The sequence below is a fragment of the Venturia canescens genome, chromosome 1 (genome assembly GCF_019457755.1).
Source record: "Venturia canescens isolate UGA chromosome 1, ASM1945775v1, whole genome shotgun sequence".
NCBI classification, from domain to species: Eukaryota; Metazoa; Arthropoda; class Insecta; order Hymenoptera; family Ichneumonidae; genus Venturia; species Venturia canescens.
In genome coordinates this window covers 5469639-5486449 of record NC_057421.1, presented here as the reverse complement: position 1 = coordinate 5486449, position 16811 = coordinate 5469639, and the positions used below count along the sequence as shown (strand labels likewise).

General features: G+C 36.5%; 2 protein-coding genes and 1 long non-coding RNA gene across 3 annotated transcripts; 2 read left to right on the top strand and 1 right to left on the bottom strand.

Annotated features, from left to right (window-relative positions):
* Positions 1–2970, top strand: LOC122410731 (serine protease inhibitor 3/4-like). The gene is made up of 9 exons (XM_043419131.1): positions 1–51; positions 164–324; positions 456–641; positions 787–988; positions 1281–1495; positions 1757–1957; positions 2038–2182; positions 2397–2556; positions 2656–2970. The coding sequence occupies exons 1-9, from the start codon at positions 42–44 to the stop codon at positions 2687–2689; spliced, it is 1314 nt and encodes a 437-aa protein (XP_043275066.1). The 5' UTR covers positions 1–41; the 3' UTR covers positions 2690–2970.
* A 1194-nt stretch (positions 2971–4164) lies between these two features.
* On the bottom strand, positions 4165–8760 carry LOC122406645 (uncharacterized). Its single transcript, XR_006260034.1, has 3 exons — positions 8132–8760; positions 7912–8037; positions 4165–4455 (listed from the first exon to the last, which is right to left on the bottom strand). It is a non-coding gene; the product is annotated as an uncharacterized lncRNA (long non-coding RNA).
* Positions 8761–11798: 3038 nt separating this feature from the next.
* On the top strand, positions 11799–16358 carry LOC122406639 (serine protease inhibitor 3/4-like). Its single transcript, XM_043412198.1, has 10 exons — positions 11799–11815; positions 12947–13031; positions 13310–13449; positions 14071–14256; positions 14333–14534; positions 14724–14941; positions 15240–15440; positions 15523–15790; positions 15913–16069; positions 16164–16358. Exons 2-10 carry the CDS (start codon positions 13022–13024, stop codon positions 16195–16197), a joined length of 1416 nt encoding a protein of 471 aa, XP_043268133.1. The 5' UTR covers positions 11799–11815; positions 12947–13021; the 3' UTR covers positions 16198–16358.
* Positions 16359–16811: the final 453 nt, after the last annotated feature.

Here is a 16811-nt window from a genome sequence, read left to right as displayed (position 1 = left end):
TCGAGTTTCCCATTGCGGAGACCTTCGCGTTTCGAACCAAAATGCGTTTGGGTGAGTGAACAAAAAGCAGCGTTAATATTTCTAGAAATTTTGGATTTTCAACGATTTTCTGCTTACCCTTTTTCACCTATAACGATACGAGACAACTGTTTTTTTGTTGTAGCATTTGTTATTGGTATAGTCACGTTGTACGTGACACTAGATTCTCATGCAGTGCCAGCACCGAGCCACGGTACAAGACCTACTGTATCGGTGAATGAACGGAAACAAAGTCAGCAGTTTGTCGTTGATTTGGCGAGAAATTTCTCATCTCTCTACTTTGAGGTATACGATTATTTGTAATGAAAATGGTTTCATAGTAGTCGGTAGGAAACAACGATAGAAATAAACCAACTCGAAATAATTTCTGTGTTTTTAATTCTTTATCAATTGGTTCTTTTTTTTATTCTCAACAGAAATTAACCCGATATGTCCCGGCAGGTCGAATCCTGTCACCGTTGAGTGTTTTCATCCCAATCTCCATGTTAACATATGGATCTCGAAGAAGTACGAGAAAAAGTTTCCTGAAGGCAATTGGACTCTCTCAGAATCAAATTCAGATGGCAAAAACTGGTTACATGAAATACTTGGACCAGTTGGCTGTGAGTGGGTTTCATTGTTGCAAGTTTAATTCCCAGTGGAAAAATTGAGCAACCACTTTCCAATTTACTTATTTTAGGTCTGATCATAAGAACGATTTCTTTGGATGTCGTTATAAAGTCTTAATATTGAAATAATTTATTACAGAATTACGATATTAGCATAAAAACGAAACTATTCGTTCCTGAGGGTGTTGAGCTGGAATCATATTTCAAAAGTTTGGCCAAAAAAACATTTCATTCGGAAATTGAGGCGGTCAGTGTTACCGATGGATTCATGGATGGCACCAAAATAAATGAATGGGTCGCTGTTCAAACTCATAATAATGTCACAGAACTATTCAAGCCAGGTGAGAGTATTAACGTTTGATAATTGACATCTTTTATCATAATTATTCAAGTCAAATGATAAATTGAAGAAAGAAAAATGAAATAAAACGTTCGAATGACAGAAAGTTGAATAAATAATATTTTTTTTCTACGTCATTTAAAATGTAGGAATTACAACGTAAATGAATTAAAAATGTTGACACCTCAAAGAGGCATTCTGCGTTATTCTAACCAAAATTGTCGACGTCATTTTTTCCTTTACGAAACATCTTTCATTCGTATTGAAGAGAACTATTGTGATATTTGTTTCAGAACATATTGGTCCTAATCCAAGTTTCGTCCTCGTAAACACTGTTTATTTTAAGGGAACTTGGAAGCAGGCATTCGACAAATCTCGTACGAAGTTACGGCCTTTCCATCCATTCGGTGGGGAATCGTTGAATGTAAAGACTATGTATACAGTTGGTCATTTTCGATATGGCCAATTAAATGATTTTGATATACATTTCATCGAACTTCCTTACAAGGTGAATTGTGTTTGTACCTATTTGGTGTAATATTCGACAAGTACAATATTTCAGCCATTGGAGATTGCGGTTGTCACCTCGATCTCCGAATATTATTTTATGAATGATCAAATTTTTCTATTTTATTTCACCAATTGACTTGAGTTTCTCCAACTGAATGCACATTTCTTACAAAAGTCGAAGAAATTTTCCTAGAAAATTACCGTAATTTCAAGGAATATTTTTTTGTGCTACAGAATAATATTTTTTGTATATTTTTAGAGCAACAGTATTAAAAATGCGATGAGTATGTTTATTCTACTCTCCAAGCAAATGACATATAACCCATGGATAGAAAAGTTACCAGCACTTCGGAATATGAAACTTGAAAAGCTTTTGGATAGTGAGGAACGAAAAGTTGAAGTATTTCTTCCCAAATTCAAGATCGAAACTACTTTGTCACTAAACAAATGGCTTAATAATGTTTGTATTTTTTATTTACCTATTTAATTGGCTCGACTATGGTAGCTTTGTCTCTATGTACATTTTTTTTCTCTCTCCAGGTTTTCGCATCAGCCCCCCCGTTTAAAGAGGCAGCCGATTTTACCGGAATGTTCAAGTCGTCTCAACGGTTCAACTTCAGTGAATCTGTGTCAAAGGTTGCAATCGAAGTCGACGAGGAGGGCCATGAAACAGCTGAGTCAAGTGGTCAGTTGAAGATGAATAATTTATTAACTCACACTTTTGCCATTAAAGAAACTTTTGCACAAAAAAATGGTAGTGCTGTTTCGTGCAATTGTTGAAATGTAAAGTTATGGACAATGAAATTCATTGATTGGCGTGGATTGAGGTGAACCATTCATGGAAGGGATTATTTAAATATTTTTTCAAATATTCCAATTTTTATATATTTTTCATGCAGGAATATCATACAATTCGACTAGAACTGCAGAATCGAGTAGAAAAACTCGGTCTACTGATGAGCAAGTGATGCAGTTCAAGGTCGACCGACCTTTCATTGCGATGATTGTGGCGAAGGGAAGAGTTCTCACGGATATATTCTCCATCAGTTTTAATGGGGTGTAAGTAAATCATTTTTTATCACCAATATAATATGCACAAGAAGACCTTTGATTTCGATATTTCATTGAATATTTCTCCAAACAAAATTTTTTTTTCAGTGAATTCATACCGGATGATGTGACTTTTTGGTGATAAAAGTATGCCCAATTCTTCGTCGACACCATTCCGAACCAGGGAAACTTGCAAAGAAACCAGAATGATGTTCCACAATCAAAATAATAATCATTCAGTTAGCGTGAAAAGACAGTCGCCCCAATCGAGTATCAAATGCGCATGATCCGAAACAGAGGAAGCAAAGTTATTTCATTTTTATTTAATAGTCGACTTCTCTGTTGGAAAACATCCTTTCAAATTTCCCTCTCTCCTATATATTGACCACGTGCGTGCTCTGCTGGCTTCTTGTACACCTTTCTCATAAAAAAATATATAGATATTTGTTGTTCTGCTATACAAATGTGTTCCACTGTGTCTCGTTATTTATTAACCAGATTACATCCTGCCCCTTGGAAGAATTCAATCTCAATCACATATACAGAACACCCAAAGTATTTTATTTCGTTTGTTCCCGTGTACAGCCTTCCGGATTTCCAGTAGCCCATCCCCCCTCTTTTTCCCAACTTTTACCTTCACTTCACTTTTCCTGTTCCTGTTTCTATTGCTGTTCAGGGATTGCCAATAGTCACACTTTTTCTTTATGTTTCACTGAGACACAATCCCACGAGGAAAAAACTGCATTCTGCTTAGTAAGTGATAAGCAAGATTCTTCGCCCTCGTCCAAGATCGCCTAACTCCCTCAGACCGAGACCTATTTCGCGTTGACGAAAAATGATTCCCTTCATAATTTTATCTCAAAATACTTTCTAGTTTCCGAATTCATTGTGACATTTCAGTTCTTTTGTTGGGAAATATGAATTTTTTAGTTATCACACCGAATACCTTAAATACACCACATTAGCTTCCCTTTGAAAGGAAATAACGTTTGGAGTACGAAAAAAAATGTGTACTCACTTTTCTTTTGCGATAACTAAAGCACCTTTTCACACAACGCCAACTCAACATGAAACGCCGACTTCACATTGATATTTCGATGGGTTAAAGCAGTTTATCTTTTGGTTTAGAAGTATCTATGGTGCAATCTAACCTTGCTTGATGGAAATAGGCAGTTAGAACCCCGACCTAACTGACCGATGCGGTTTTTTTTTATTGAGCCTGGAAGCGCATGTTGCGTAGAAGCAACATACGGTCCGAGAGGGTTAACTCGGGGGGGGGGGGGGGGGGGGGGGGGTCACCGAAGTCATACACCGATCGCACACCCACCACTTTCGGTTTCATGCGTGGGAGTATTCAAAAGTAAAGGAGTCAAAATTGGGCCCAAACACTGTTCGACGATCCGTTCGCTCAGGATCAGAGTTGTTTTCTGAAAGTTTGTTTACAACGCTCGTGGTCAGCGTTCACCAACGCGCTGGGGTTGACTACACTTACCGTCGTTCGGTTGGTGTTTGAACGCTTTGTGGCCTTTGAATATAGCAAAGTGTCATTTGTACTCGACAAGTTTTGGCAAAATGAAATATAAAAAGAACGATTTCGATTGGCATTTCATCGAGCAGCTCAGTTTTTATTTCTTCATCGTCCAAGGAATTTTAGCTCACTTGCTCTTGTTAACAAATTTGTGGCATTGTCGTTTCGGAATAGCTAAAAGCGCCGTGTTCAGCGTTTAGAGTCGATGACGTGGGATGACATGCGCGAGGCAGAGATGAATATCTCGAATGACTTACCAGGATGTGACTATGTTATTTTGGTAAACGTTACCCAAGTCAAGAGAAATAGAGAAACGTTCTACGATCTTGAAACTTCAGTTTGATTATTCGATGAAACTCCAGCTCTTCCTTTGGCTGCTTCTGAAAATAGAAAATATTTTTATTCGAATTGAAAAAAAAAATCGAATGAAGGCATTTTAGTAGTTTGAAATAGATTTCTGGGCGTGAGTATTAAAAGAGGCTAGGAATGCTACTGGTTCGTTTCGTATGTCATTAATATTCCAGTGCTTGTTATTTTTTTCATGATTTCGCAATACTTATCGGTCTCCTTACACACCTGCTTCTATTTTTTTATGATCTAAAAATTTATTGAGTGCCGATTCGAAAACTTGACGCAGACCTACCTACGGAGGTCTGGAATATCGAATCATATGTGGAGCGAACATCAGTTCCATTTGCTTATGTGGCGTATATGTACAGCACAGATAACGAGATCTTGAGCAATATTTATCGAGAGATTCGACAACATGTTGCTAGCAACCCGGACGACTAGTGGTTGATGGTACCCACTTTGACATTTGCCGAAGTATTAATGGCTGGCTTTATTGGAACGAAACGCACCGTTCTCTGTGGAGGGAAGGATTTTCGCTGTATAAAAAGCCGGTTCTGTCGGTTATAAATTTGCACTAACGTTTCCCTCGTTTCATGGTCTTCTTCACTGGCAGGCATAATGAGTTTACGTGGGTTCCAAAAATAGTGCATGAACATCAGTCATAGCATTTTACGTTCATGATGTTGCCAAAGCTGTGATGCGATTAAAATCACTATCAGAGGGATAATTTTGCATAGAATAAATTTCATATTTTTCATCTCATTGTATTAATATCAGTTTTTCCATAACAAAATCTTGTTCACAATAACGTTTGTAGTTTTCTTTATTCAAAAAAGTAATAAATGGTCCTCGTAAATTTGCATTCTGTTTTCTATCTCACGCAGGATTCATCATCGGTATCGTCACGATATATGCGATAATATACATGTGTGCAGTTCCGAGTTCTGAGGGTGGAATTTCTCCTCCGTTATTTGATGAAAGTAACACGACCCAATCGCATTCAGGGGAACAAAAGATAAGCTTGCCCGATTGTGAGTAGCCCAGTTTCATGAAAATAATCTTCTTTTTCATGTTTTTTTGAAAGCTATTTTTCGGCAACACTCCGTTATCACCTTCTCGAAGGATTTGATATTTTTGTTTCTCGATCAGTTTTCGTCAACTTTACTACGGTTTTCACGAACATAAATGATCTTGTAATCGGAAAGAACGTTTAATCAACAGTAAGTGATTTATTATTTCAGAAATTTTTCTTCTTACGATTGGATATTTGAACATTTATATTTCGAGCTGCAGAAACGATACTCGTGAAAAAAATCTTTTGATTTTCTGTTGCAGCGGTATTAGACACGTTTTCAAGTCTGTGCGGGCATTTGGACATGGTCGCGGTTGCAAGACGTGCTCCGCCAAAATTACCTCCATCAAATGGTCAACCGGCCGTTACAGACGTAGTCGAAAACTTCTCGCTATACATTTTTGAAGTACACTTTCATTTGTATTTTCATCATTTGTAGAGAGTCATTGTCATTGATGACAATTTCTATACAATTGTTTTTTCTACACAGAAATTTGCTCAACGGGGATTGAAGGATCGCGTCATTTCACCAGTAAGCTTTTACATTCCGATGGCAATCTTATCACCCCCCCTGTTCAAGGAACAACGAGATTATTACGTTTGTCTTTTTGAAAAATAAAATATCTCTTCCGTGATAAAAAAAAAAGTTTTTCATCTTTTTCGAATCCTCGAATCGAAAAGATTAAAAACGTCAACTTCTAAGAACACATTTAGAGCTGAGAAAAATGTAAAGTAAAAACGGGATACCAAGTCGATGTACCTGGAACACCATTATTTTAGTTATTTTTAAATGTCGGAAGATTTTTTTTGCATTTTTCAAACGTACTTATGAGACAAAACATGAAGAATGTGTTTTCTTGGGTAGTCAACTCACATGCTGGCTCAGGTTCAGCCTATGAAAGTTTTCTCTCATCAGCTGATGGAGAAGGAATGAACCAAGAGGCCAATCAGAGAATAGATTTGGAGGAATGTAATCCATTCTCTTTTAAAAAAATAATTTTTTTCTCTGCACGAATGAGCTTACAATTTATTTCGAAATTTCCTATCGCATATTCCCTGGAAAAATAATTATTTTTCCTCATTTTAGTGTACTTCAATCTCACTAAATCGTGCTACTTGATTGATTCGCTTGACACTCGAAAAACGACTGATGTCCAAACGCCTACGGATGGGGGACTGAATTCATCTCACAGTAAATAATTCAATTTCGTGGAAACTTTTTTTTCGCTTTCGAAACCACCTTCGTGTGGGAAAATCAGTATTATTTTCTATTGCCGTACTGGCTAGCGCTTTTGATCATTTGTGCAGAGAGGTGAAACTGCCTGTAGTCGTAAAACCAACTCAGAAAACGACTGATGTCCAAACGCCTTCGGATGGGGGACTGAACTCATCGCACGGTAAATAATTCAATTTCGTGGAAACTTTTCTCCGCTGTGGAAACTTTTCTCCGCGGTCGAAACCACCTTCGTGTGAAAAAAACAGTAATATTTTCTATTGCAGTACTGATTAGCGCTTTTGATGATTTCAGCAGAGAGGTGAAACCAACTGGCGGAAAATTTTCTCCAGAAATAAGTAGAGAAAATGGGCTTCGACTCATCATGAACTTGGCAGAAATTCTCTCGTTATTCGTTTTCAAAGTATACTTCCATCAGGACAAACGAAGTAGATTTATAATGAGATTTCAAACGCAATCATTCATTTTACAATGCAATAATTATTTTTCGTCAACAGAAATTCACACTTTGGAAATTGGAAGATCGGATAGTTTCACCGTTGAGTTTTTTGTCTCCATGTCGATGTTATCGTTCGGAGCTCGAGGGAGGACCAAAAGCAACATTTACAGCGCGCTCAGACTCTCGCGAAAGTAAAGTCGCGAAGCTAAACTTCATTATTCAGAATTTCTGGACTAATTTGCTGTGAGAGTCGTTTATGTGTGCACTTACTGTTGAGATTTGTTGGAAAAGATACTCAGGAGCAGGTACGCTATGGCCCAAAATTTTGGAATAAGCTACCAGCATAACATGTTTATCCAAACACTATTCACTATACGAACTCAAATTATTGCAGAATTATTATGATGTTCGCGTTAGAACGAAAATTTTCGTCTCCTGAAACCACAATTCGCGAACATGACTCGAAAAATATTCAATTCGAAAATTGAGTCTGTCGATGTTAACGATCGATTAATGGCATCTGTTAAATTTTCAATATTTTGTAGAATTTTCACTTTTATAATAGTAAATATTGCAGATAGTGAAATTTACGGTGCATCACGGCAAAATGTCTTTACCCTAACGTAGGTATCGATCACTCGTTTCCGAATAGCACACTGAAACGGTCATTCACACACTTCAACAAAGGGCTGAGCATATAAAAAAAAATGGGGAAATAGGCCGATGTAGCAACAAAATACCTCTAGCATGTCCTCAGTGTGTGGCTGCATCCCAGCATAAATATTCGTACGGAAACTTGTAGAGTGCAGCGCCGTAAAATTCATTGTGAGGTTAAAATTTACTAAATACCCCGGTAACAGTTCCTACTGTGAACAATGAATAATATTTTTTTATAGGAAAATTCAATTTCTTTCCCACAATAATAGCATGAACTGCAGCTCGTCACCACACTATCCTTACTCGACGGTAATTTTTCAAATTTGATCATCTCCGTGCATTTGACAGATATTTGTAATACAAATTTATCAAGCTGGAGTCACCAGCACGAAAATAACGCCGATACAAAGTATTAAATTTTTTATTGGATGGCACAGACTTCCTTGGATATTCTCGAACTTTTCAACGACCTGATTAGAATTTTTTTTCAGGGATTCACAGGATTCATTTCTACAGCGATCGATGAGTTCGCTCAAAGTAAACTGTTGTTCCTGACACTCATTCCAATGTTTATATTCGGTTGAGACAGTTGGATTTTGAGGTTCATTTTATCTTCATTCGCGTATATTCGTGTTTCATTGGAAAGGCTGGTGCTGTGTACGTTTCTGGGGTGCTCGTTCTGTCCAGCTCACGAGATCGAAGTGGTACTATTTAAGTGTAAGAATTACCTGAAGAACATAATTAATGAGGGGAAAGACCTCTAACGTCATAAAAAACATAAAAAACCAATATTCAAAACGTATGTCAAAACGCGATAATACACGTTCTGCACGAAGTACGAGTGGAATGATAGAGCATGTTGGAATAGTCGAAATGTAGAAACGTAAACATTGGACAAAACGATGCTGTCTTGTCCAATGTAAACACGGGAAGGAGGCAAGTAAATTTGTTATAACAGTATCTACGAGACGATGAGTTGTGACGAGTGTATCGTTTCACTTACCGATACTATAATACGATTTCAAATTCGAAATGAAAGTATTATATTTTTACAAAATGATGGTGTATTAAAACTCGAAGTAAATTGTACAACTTGTACTTGAATTTATAGAACTTCTCAGTCAGCTTTTTACATTTTCGATGACGTTTCAGTTCGTCCCCCTCCTCAAAATTACGTGGAGTATGAATTTTTTCACATAAAATAAGTAAGAAAAAAATTTGGTGCAGTTTTGAGCTGCAGCCTGGATTCGAAATATTTACCAAATTAAACTCCACTAACGCTAGACAATGAATCCCTCTTCAATGGAATTAAAAAGTCGAAGTTTTCTTCCCTTCAAGTATTTGGTCCGGGACAACGAAAATGGCAGAAATTTTTAAACATCGCCATCTTCTAGTCACAAAAATAGTTACTTGTAGGCCACAACCATTATCCTGACACTACACACAAAAAAAATAAAACAATATTTATACCGAATTTGACAACATACTGGCATCGTGTTACTGGTCTTTTGTCAATAGTCTGAAGATTAATACTCCAAATGGTTCGTACTTTTTGAAAATATGGCAAATGATATTGATATTAAGCTCAAATAGAAAAAGACTAGTGTGCAATTTTTTTCAGTCAACCATATTCGTTATCAGGTGGATTTGCACTCTGTAAATTGCCCTCCTTTTCGATTTGAATTTCCATCGAATTAAATTATTTTGTTGCTTGGTCTAACTCGCTACGAGACAAAATGCGTTTGTGTAAGTTAACCAAAGATTTGCATTTTGTCGTAACAGCGCCGAATCAATTGAATTTTATGAAGATTCAAAACAGATTACGATGTCGACTGTTGATGTTCACGCGAATCAAACGTATATTTTTCAGAGATTATTGAAGTTTGAAAACTACAATTTCTTGGTAGCCAAAATCACATGAATACGTGGAGTAACAATTTTTCTCTATCTCAGTATTCGGCCTAGGTATTGTCACGCCGTACGCTACAATGAGATCGCACGCAAACCTGAGCCCAAAATAAAACCGATTTTTATTATCCAGTGACGAAAAAGAGAGAGACCTCCCAGTGGATCTGGCAGGGAATTTCTCGGTCAAATTTCACAGGGTAAATTTTCACGAGGAAATTAGCAACGAATAAAATTTGACCGCTGATTACAATTTGTTGATGCAATTCGTTTTTGTCCAGTTTTTTTTACAGGCTGGAAACTTTATAATAAAGTTGTAACTTCCCTAGTCGTAAGCTTTTATCTTCCATGTATGTTGTATGTTGTCTTATGGAACTCAAGGAGCGGCCACAAAACATTTTATCGATGTGCTCCAACTTCCGGATAACAGAACTCAGTTGCGAATGATCGAATACAGTTTTTACCAACTTTTGCATCGACCGGCAATAAGTTTCACAAGCGTCGCGTACAGACGAATACGCCCTTTAAAACTCGACCAAAAAAAGTTCAGAGGAGCAAAGCACTTTACCTCACAGTGGCTCGTGCTCAGATTTTCAATTTTGAATTTAAATTTAGAAATAAGGGTTTTGAAAACCAAGATACCACTTTTCTAGAAAACTTTTCAAATGGGATGTTCGAATGATGCTCATATTTTCATAGATATAATTTCCTTAAAATTGAAATTGTTGCAGGATTATGATGTACCTTAAAAACGAAAATATTTGTTGTTCCTAATGCCGAAAAATTGAATCCTGTTTTGTTTGATTTGCGAAACGAAATTTCGAGTTGGAAACAAGTGAGAATGAGATCATGGCCACTATTTAAAAATCTGCAGAGAAATCTGATTTTTTTACACAGCATAGAAAAATGTTCGAAAATTACGGTAAAAAAAATTGAGGAGAGGTTACCGAACATTTAAGCAAGAAAATAAGTATTAAAAATTGGACATCGTAGTGGCAGTAAATGGATCGTGATTTTTCAATCAAATTTAAGGGATCGTAAATGCTGGAAAAAAAAAAATTAAATCATATACGTATTCGTTGAACATTTATCTTGTTAATGGCGTTATAAAAATATCAGGTCACCGAAACTTTAAGAATGAAATCATAAATTAACTACGATTATTGCTCACGATGAATCGTTGAATACTAGGTTCGGTACGACATCGGCAACACCGCTCTATCAGCTGTTTATATATATGTATATCGACGTATATCGTGTTTAGTTGTGACGTGCTTACATTAGTGTATCAGTACTGTACAGGCGTGTATACTTTCTCGGTATAATTAATAGAAAAATGTTTTTTGTACATATTTATACAAATATTGTGATAACAAAAATATTTGTAATCACAAATAATGACGTAACCTCAAATTCAAATAAATTGTTGGTTATGTGTATCAGGTCATATGTGAGTGACAAGCTATCAGTTTACCGTTGGCAAGGTAGATATATCTCTCCACCAACAACAAAGTTGCCAAATCAAAAAGTTAACTAGTCAAATTTTTACTAATAATGATATTTTTTTTTATATAATTGATAATTACAACGGACTAATTGATTAGTTATGTTAATTTTTAAATCTATAAATTTTGAGAGAATATAATAGCACCAATCCCTTATTATGACAAAAAATTCAGTTGTTCAACGCTCGTGTGGTGGGCATGATCTCATTAATTAATGTCGTCGACGGTTTTATCGACGCGCAGAAATCGACGAATGCTCAAGCCAACAATAGTGCGCCAGAAATACTTGAACCACGTAAGACTCTTATCCATTTTCCTATTTCATTTTTATATTCTTGAGTAAAAGAGTGCTCGAGTCTTGAAGCGTTGACGTTCGAATGCCACCGAAAAATGAAAAAGTATCCGCCAAACATTAGCGCGATACCGCTCTTTGCAATCCTGTATTTAGCCTCCACTGGCACGTGTCTTCAGAGAGGTGCCGTAGTTTTCCCATTTGAATGTATTTTTCTTGCCTGTTATCGGATGTCTTCAGCGTGCTCGGTCAGTATTAATAGAATTAATGGCGCGAGGTAAAACGGTAAGGCTGCTACTGCGTAGATCCTTTCCAGAAATACGCTCTGTAGAATGTTAACACAACTGTCAATTCAGCAGAATGCAACGACGTAATATTTTCTCAATTTCTTACGCTCGTGCTATTTCAATAATTATAATTTTTTTTCAACCCCTATCGAAGTCATTGAAAGTAAATTCGATATTCATAATTACGTACGTGATAGCGATTCTGGTAAATATTTTTATTTTTTTTCTTCCATTTGAATGCTGATTGGAAACAATACGAACTCGATTGTACGACTACACGAGACATCGAACTGTCGATACATAATTGGATGGAGTTCTGTGTCGTTGAAAATATTATGTTGACGAATGATGAGAATTTTTTGTTAATTGAAAATTATCATTTATTTCTCATTGAGGCTCGTCGGAATTCTATGAAGTTTTGTCATTCAATTTTCGTACATGAGAATGTGGTTAGGAAATGTATTTTTTTAAATCCAAATACACATAAGATTGCTTATCATCGTGCAATAACGATGGAGAAATAAGTCTTCGTAAATAACTAAAACTTGTGAAACTGGTTACAGGCCATTTCGGCCTTGTCACTGAATAATTAAACTTGTCACAGGTCGAAACAACTTGCAATAAAATAATGTTGAAAAATAACGCACAACGAAACATGCATAGACCTTAAATAATATTTGGAATTTTGAAAATATTAAAATGGCTAATCATTGACTTTCTTCTTCTTATTATTATTATTATTATTATTATTATTATTATTATTATTAGGTACGATCTTGTATCGTCAAGTAAATTTAAAAAAACGTGGTATTCTTATTTTCTAATTATTTCCGACCGTTGCATCGATGGGAAGGTTTAAAAAATGTTTATTTTTTCAGCGAAAAATGGCCTCGTGTGAAGCTCCTGCCAAATCTCGTACCAGTATATTATTCATGATGCACGATAAATAACATACGATTGTGAAATATTTATAGAGCTCTGTGACAGTCCATATTGCGGTCGACTGGAAACTCATTTTTCTATAGTTAGCAGCTTGTCTAAATAATATGGTCATATATTTTAGGCAGAAAATAAATCGTTCTTTTTTTCTCGGTAAACATGGTCTTTTCCTATTCGGGCTGAATAAAAGGCTGAGGTTTTTCGTTTTCTGGATAGACCGACTCGAAGTTTTGTTGCTGAAGAGTCATCTCCGGTACGAGCCAAGATGCGTTTATGTAAGTTTACCAAAACGTTGCATTTGATATTTTTTTATATTCGAACACACTTTTGCACTCTTGGCTGTTATAGAATCGGTACGAATGTCCAAAAAAGTTCTCCGTCCTAAAATCTAACTTGAAAACTCTTCGTATAAGTTGATTTGGTCTGCTCTCACCAAAAGCTGTCGGGATTTTACGGAAATTTTTACAATCGTTTAAAATCCTTATAACAATTTATCTTCGACATCAAGAGACTCTTTTAACGATGAACATAATTTCATGTCTTTTTTTTACAGTATTCATTATTGGTGTTCTCACGTTTTACGCGACGATCAATTCTGAAGCTAACTCCGTTTCATTAAAAGATGAAAGAAGGAAAGAAAGTCAACAGTTCGTCGTCGATCTAGCGAGGAATTTCTCATCTTTCTATTTCCAGGTATATTTTTCGTAAAGAAAACAAAGTTTTGGGTTAATAAATTACACATGGAGAGAAAATTTCAGTAAAAACTAATGTGGTGCCATAGAAGTGGGGCTCTATATCGTAATATTTATAAATTCTTACAAATGGTAATTTTTAGCGAAGCGATAACTCGATGAAAATTGATGTGTGGTGCCGAAACAAATATATCGGTACACATGTGCACCATCGTCAATGCTTGTGTTCGAGCTCCTCAAATTTGACTGTGTTCAATTGTAAATTTCGATTGTGGAAACAGTACTAACCATAGCAAAACGGCATTAATAATTCTACTTTACAGTTCATCATCGAGTCAACATAAACTTTACAATGTTTCCTCGGTGAAGTACGCAGGAAAAAATGGCACAGTTTGAACCTTTGTCAGAGCAAAAAACGCAATTTAAAAGTTTTCATTCGGAATTTACTTGGAAATTACAACGTTTTTGATAAAAAGCTCCACAATGGGCGATATGAAACCGTAACACTATGGTGGCATTGTAATTATTACTATTTTTTCTCTTCGTGCAGTTTGATCAATAGATAAAGTTGAGAAATCACTTAAAATTTATGTGTCCACGATTTTTTTATTATTCTATCCAGGTAAGCGCGGTATTTTCAGTCCCTGAGCGAATCGTTTCGCCTCTGAGCATTTTCATCCCCATGTCCATGCTAGCTTATGGAGCTCGAGGACGAACCAAGGACACTTATCTCAAGGCGATTGGACTTCCAAAATCAAAAACTTCGTTGGCTAAAGTTGGTTACGAGATATTCTTGGACAATTTAGCAGTAAGTGAATCGCAGTGATTTCTCGAAAAACTGTATTTGAACGTGGCATTACAAAATAAAAATAATAATTTTATAGAAATACGACGTACAGATGAAAACGAAAATATTCGTTCCATCTGACTTCGAAGTGAAATCCGGATTCGAAAAAACGACGAAGAAAGTGTTCAAGGTGGAATATGAGAAGGTTCCTGTCACCGATGGATTCATGGATAGCGGGAAAATAAACGAATGGGTGGCCGCTCAAACTCACAACAATGTGACAAAATTATTTGAATCTCGTAAGATTATAAATTTATTATTTTATTATAATGATCATCATAAAGTAGTTCTTTCGAACCACTTATTCAATGGTGACGTCAGATTTTCAAAAAAGTTTCGCCACATCTGAATCCAAAAGTATCTTGACCAAAAATTGATCACTTTTGTCAAATTACTTGATTTTTATTCCAAATGAATATTCTTTCCAGAACGTATCGGTCCTGATCCGAATATGGTTCTCGTCAACACTGTTTACTTCAAGGGAACTTGGCAGAAAGCATTCAACAAATCTCTCACCGAATTAAGGCCGTTCCATCCCCTTAACTCGGAACGATCAGTCGACGTTCCTACCATGTATACGGAAGGCCGTTTCCGGTACGGTCGAATGGATGGATTCAATGCATCGTTCATCGAACTTCCTTACAAGGTGAATTATTTCGATAAATTCGACGAATACATATAAGATTTTGGAATTATTTTTAATAGGTTTCGACCTCGGTTCTGGATCCATATTTTTGTTCATTTATCGCCACAATTCTCATTTACATTTTTATGGCGATGGAACCCAAAAAGCGGTCTTTGTGATGGGCTCAGATTTCAAAACTATTAATAAAAAATACTTCGACAGTGGGAATTGCTTCATAAAAACTTATAAATGTTTCCATACTTCAATGTTACCATTTTCTCATCACATTTTCAATGACACGTATCAATTTTTTTTCTAGAGCAACAGCGAAAACGAAACGATGAGCATGTTCATAATACTTCCCGACGATAAGAAATGGGATGACTGGAAGTGGTTAGTGTATGAATTAAGGAACATGAATCTGAACAAACTTTTGAATAGTACAGAAAAAGACGTCAAGCTCTATCTCCCGAAATTCAAAATCGAAATAAATCAATCGCTGACCAGGATCATCGACCGGGTGTGTATTTCGCTTCCTCCTTAAATCGAAACAAGTGGGCAAAAGTTGTGCCTTTTTCCTAACGATTCGTTTGTTTTCACAGATTTTAAATCCGGACTTATCGAAGATCGAGAACCACGTTGATAGTGCCCCTTCGGTAGCTGCGTTGCGTGCGCGGCAGGCCGCAGAGCTCGAGAGATTTATTGGTTTTCCGAGTCCTAGGCAAAAACGAGGGGCGAAGGCGGACCGTCCCAAGCCAGCGAGGTTCTCCGGATTTTTCAAGCATCCCAAACCGATGAAGCTGGGCGAGACCGCGACGAAAATTGTGATCGAGGTCGGTGAAGAGGGCCAAGAAACTGCCGAATCAAGTGGTCAGTATGATTCAATGATTCAGTTATTTCCATATTTTTATTCGATTGATAAAAAGGTTTCATAGAAACAAGAATAATAGCGATGAAATTATTGATTCGAATGTAGTTCGATTTCCTTACAGGAATTTCCTATAATGCGTTCGAAGCCTCTTCGGATCGAAAAACTCGTTCGGCTAACCTAGAGCTTATCGAATTCAAAGTGGATCGTCCTTTTATCGCGATCGTCGCACTCAAGGGCCGAATTCTTACTGACATATTCTCCATCAACTTCAATGGCTTGTGAGTGAATAAAAAATGACTTTTCCATATTATTATAACATCATGCCTCCTCTATTATCGATTGAATGTTAATCTCTTAAAATTTGTTTTTCAGTACGTTTATCCCCGAAGATGCTACCTTCTGGTGATGAAAGTTCAACTGACTGGATGGAACATGGAAAAAAGAAAGTTTTAAACAAGTTAACACAATTTTCCAAACGTCGAGCCAATTATGACTGTTTCATCATTCGAAGAAGACTATTTCCATTGGAATTCCAATGTACATAAATAAACACCGAAAGTGTAGAATAGCGAATCATTTTTTGGAGCCTTGTCCCGATTTCCAGATCGTTTCCTCATATTTATTGAACAGCGTGTCGATTGTCACATCCATTTGCTCTAATATGAGTGCTTCCGGAGATGCGTGAATTTTCAACCCCGACATAAAAAGTATACAAAAGTATTATTCCCGTTTGAACGTTGCGAGCTTGTGCGTGTCACTGAGGTTCAAAAATTGGCACTGTGCTGTGCAAAAATTTCGATGCTCCGTCGGAATTTTTCTCCAATTTTCATCCCAATTTTCAGTTTTAGTCAATTTTTACCACAAAATATGACGACTCCATTACCGGCCTGAAACCCCACAAACATCAGCTTGTGCACCCAAAAATGTAACCCAGAGGGAATGAGCTAACTTAGCCATAATTGCAAGAATAATATTCAGAAGAGTTCTATCGATGCTGTTGACACAGAGATTCGGGCGAAT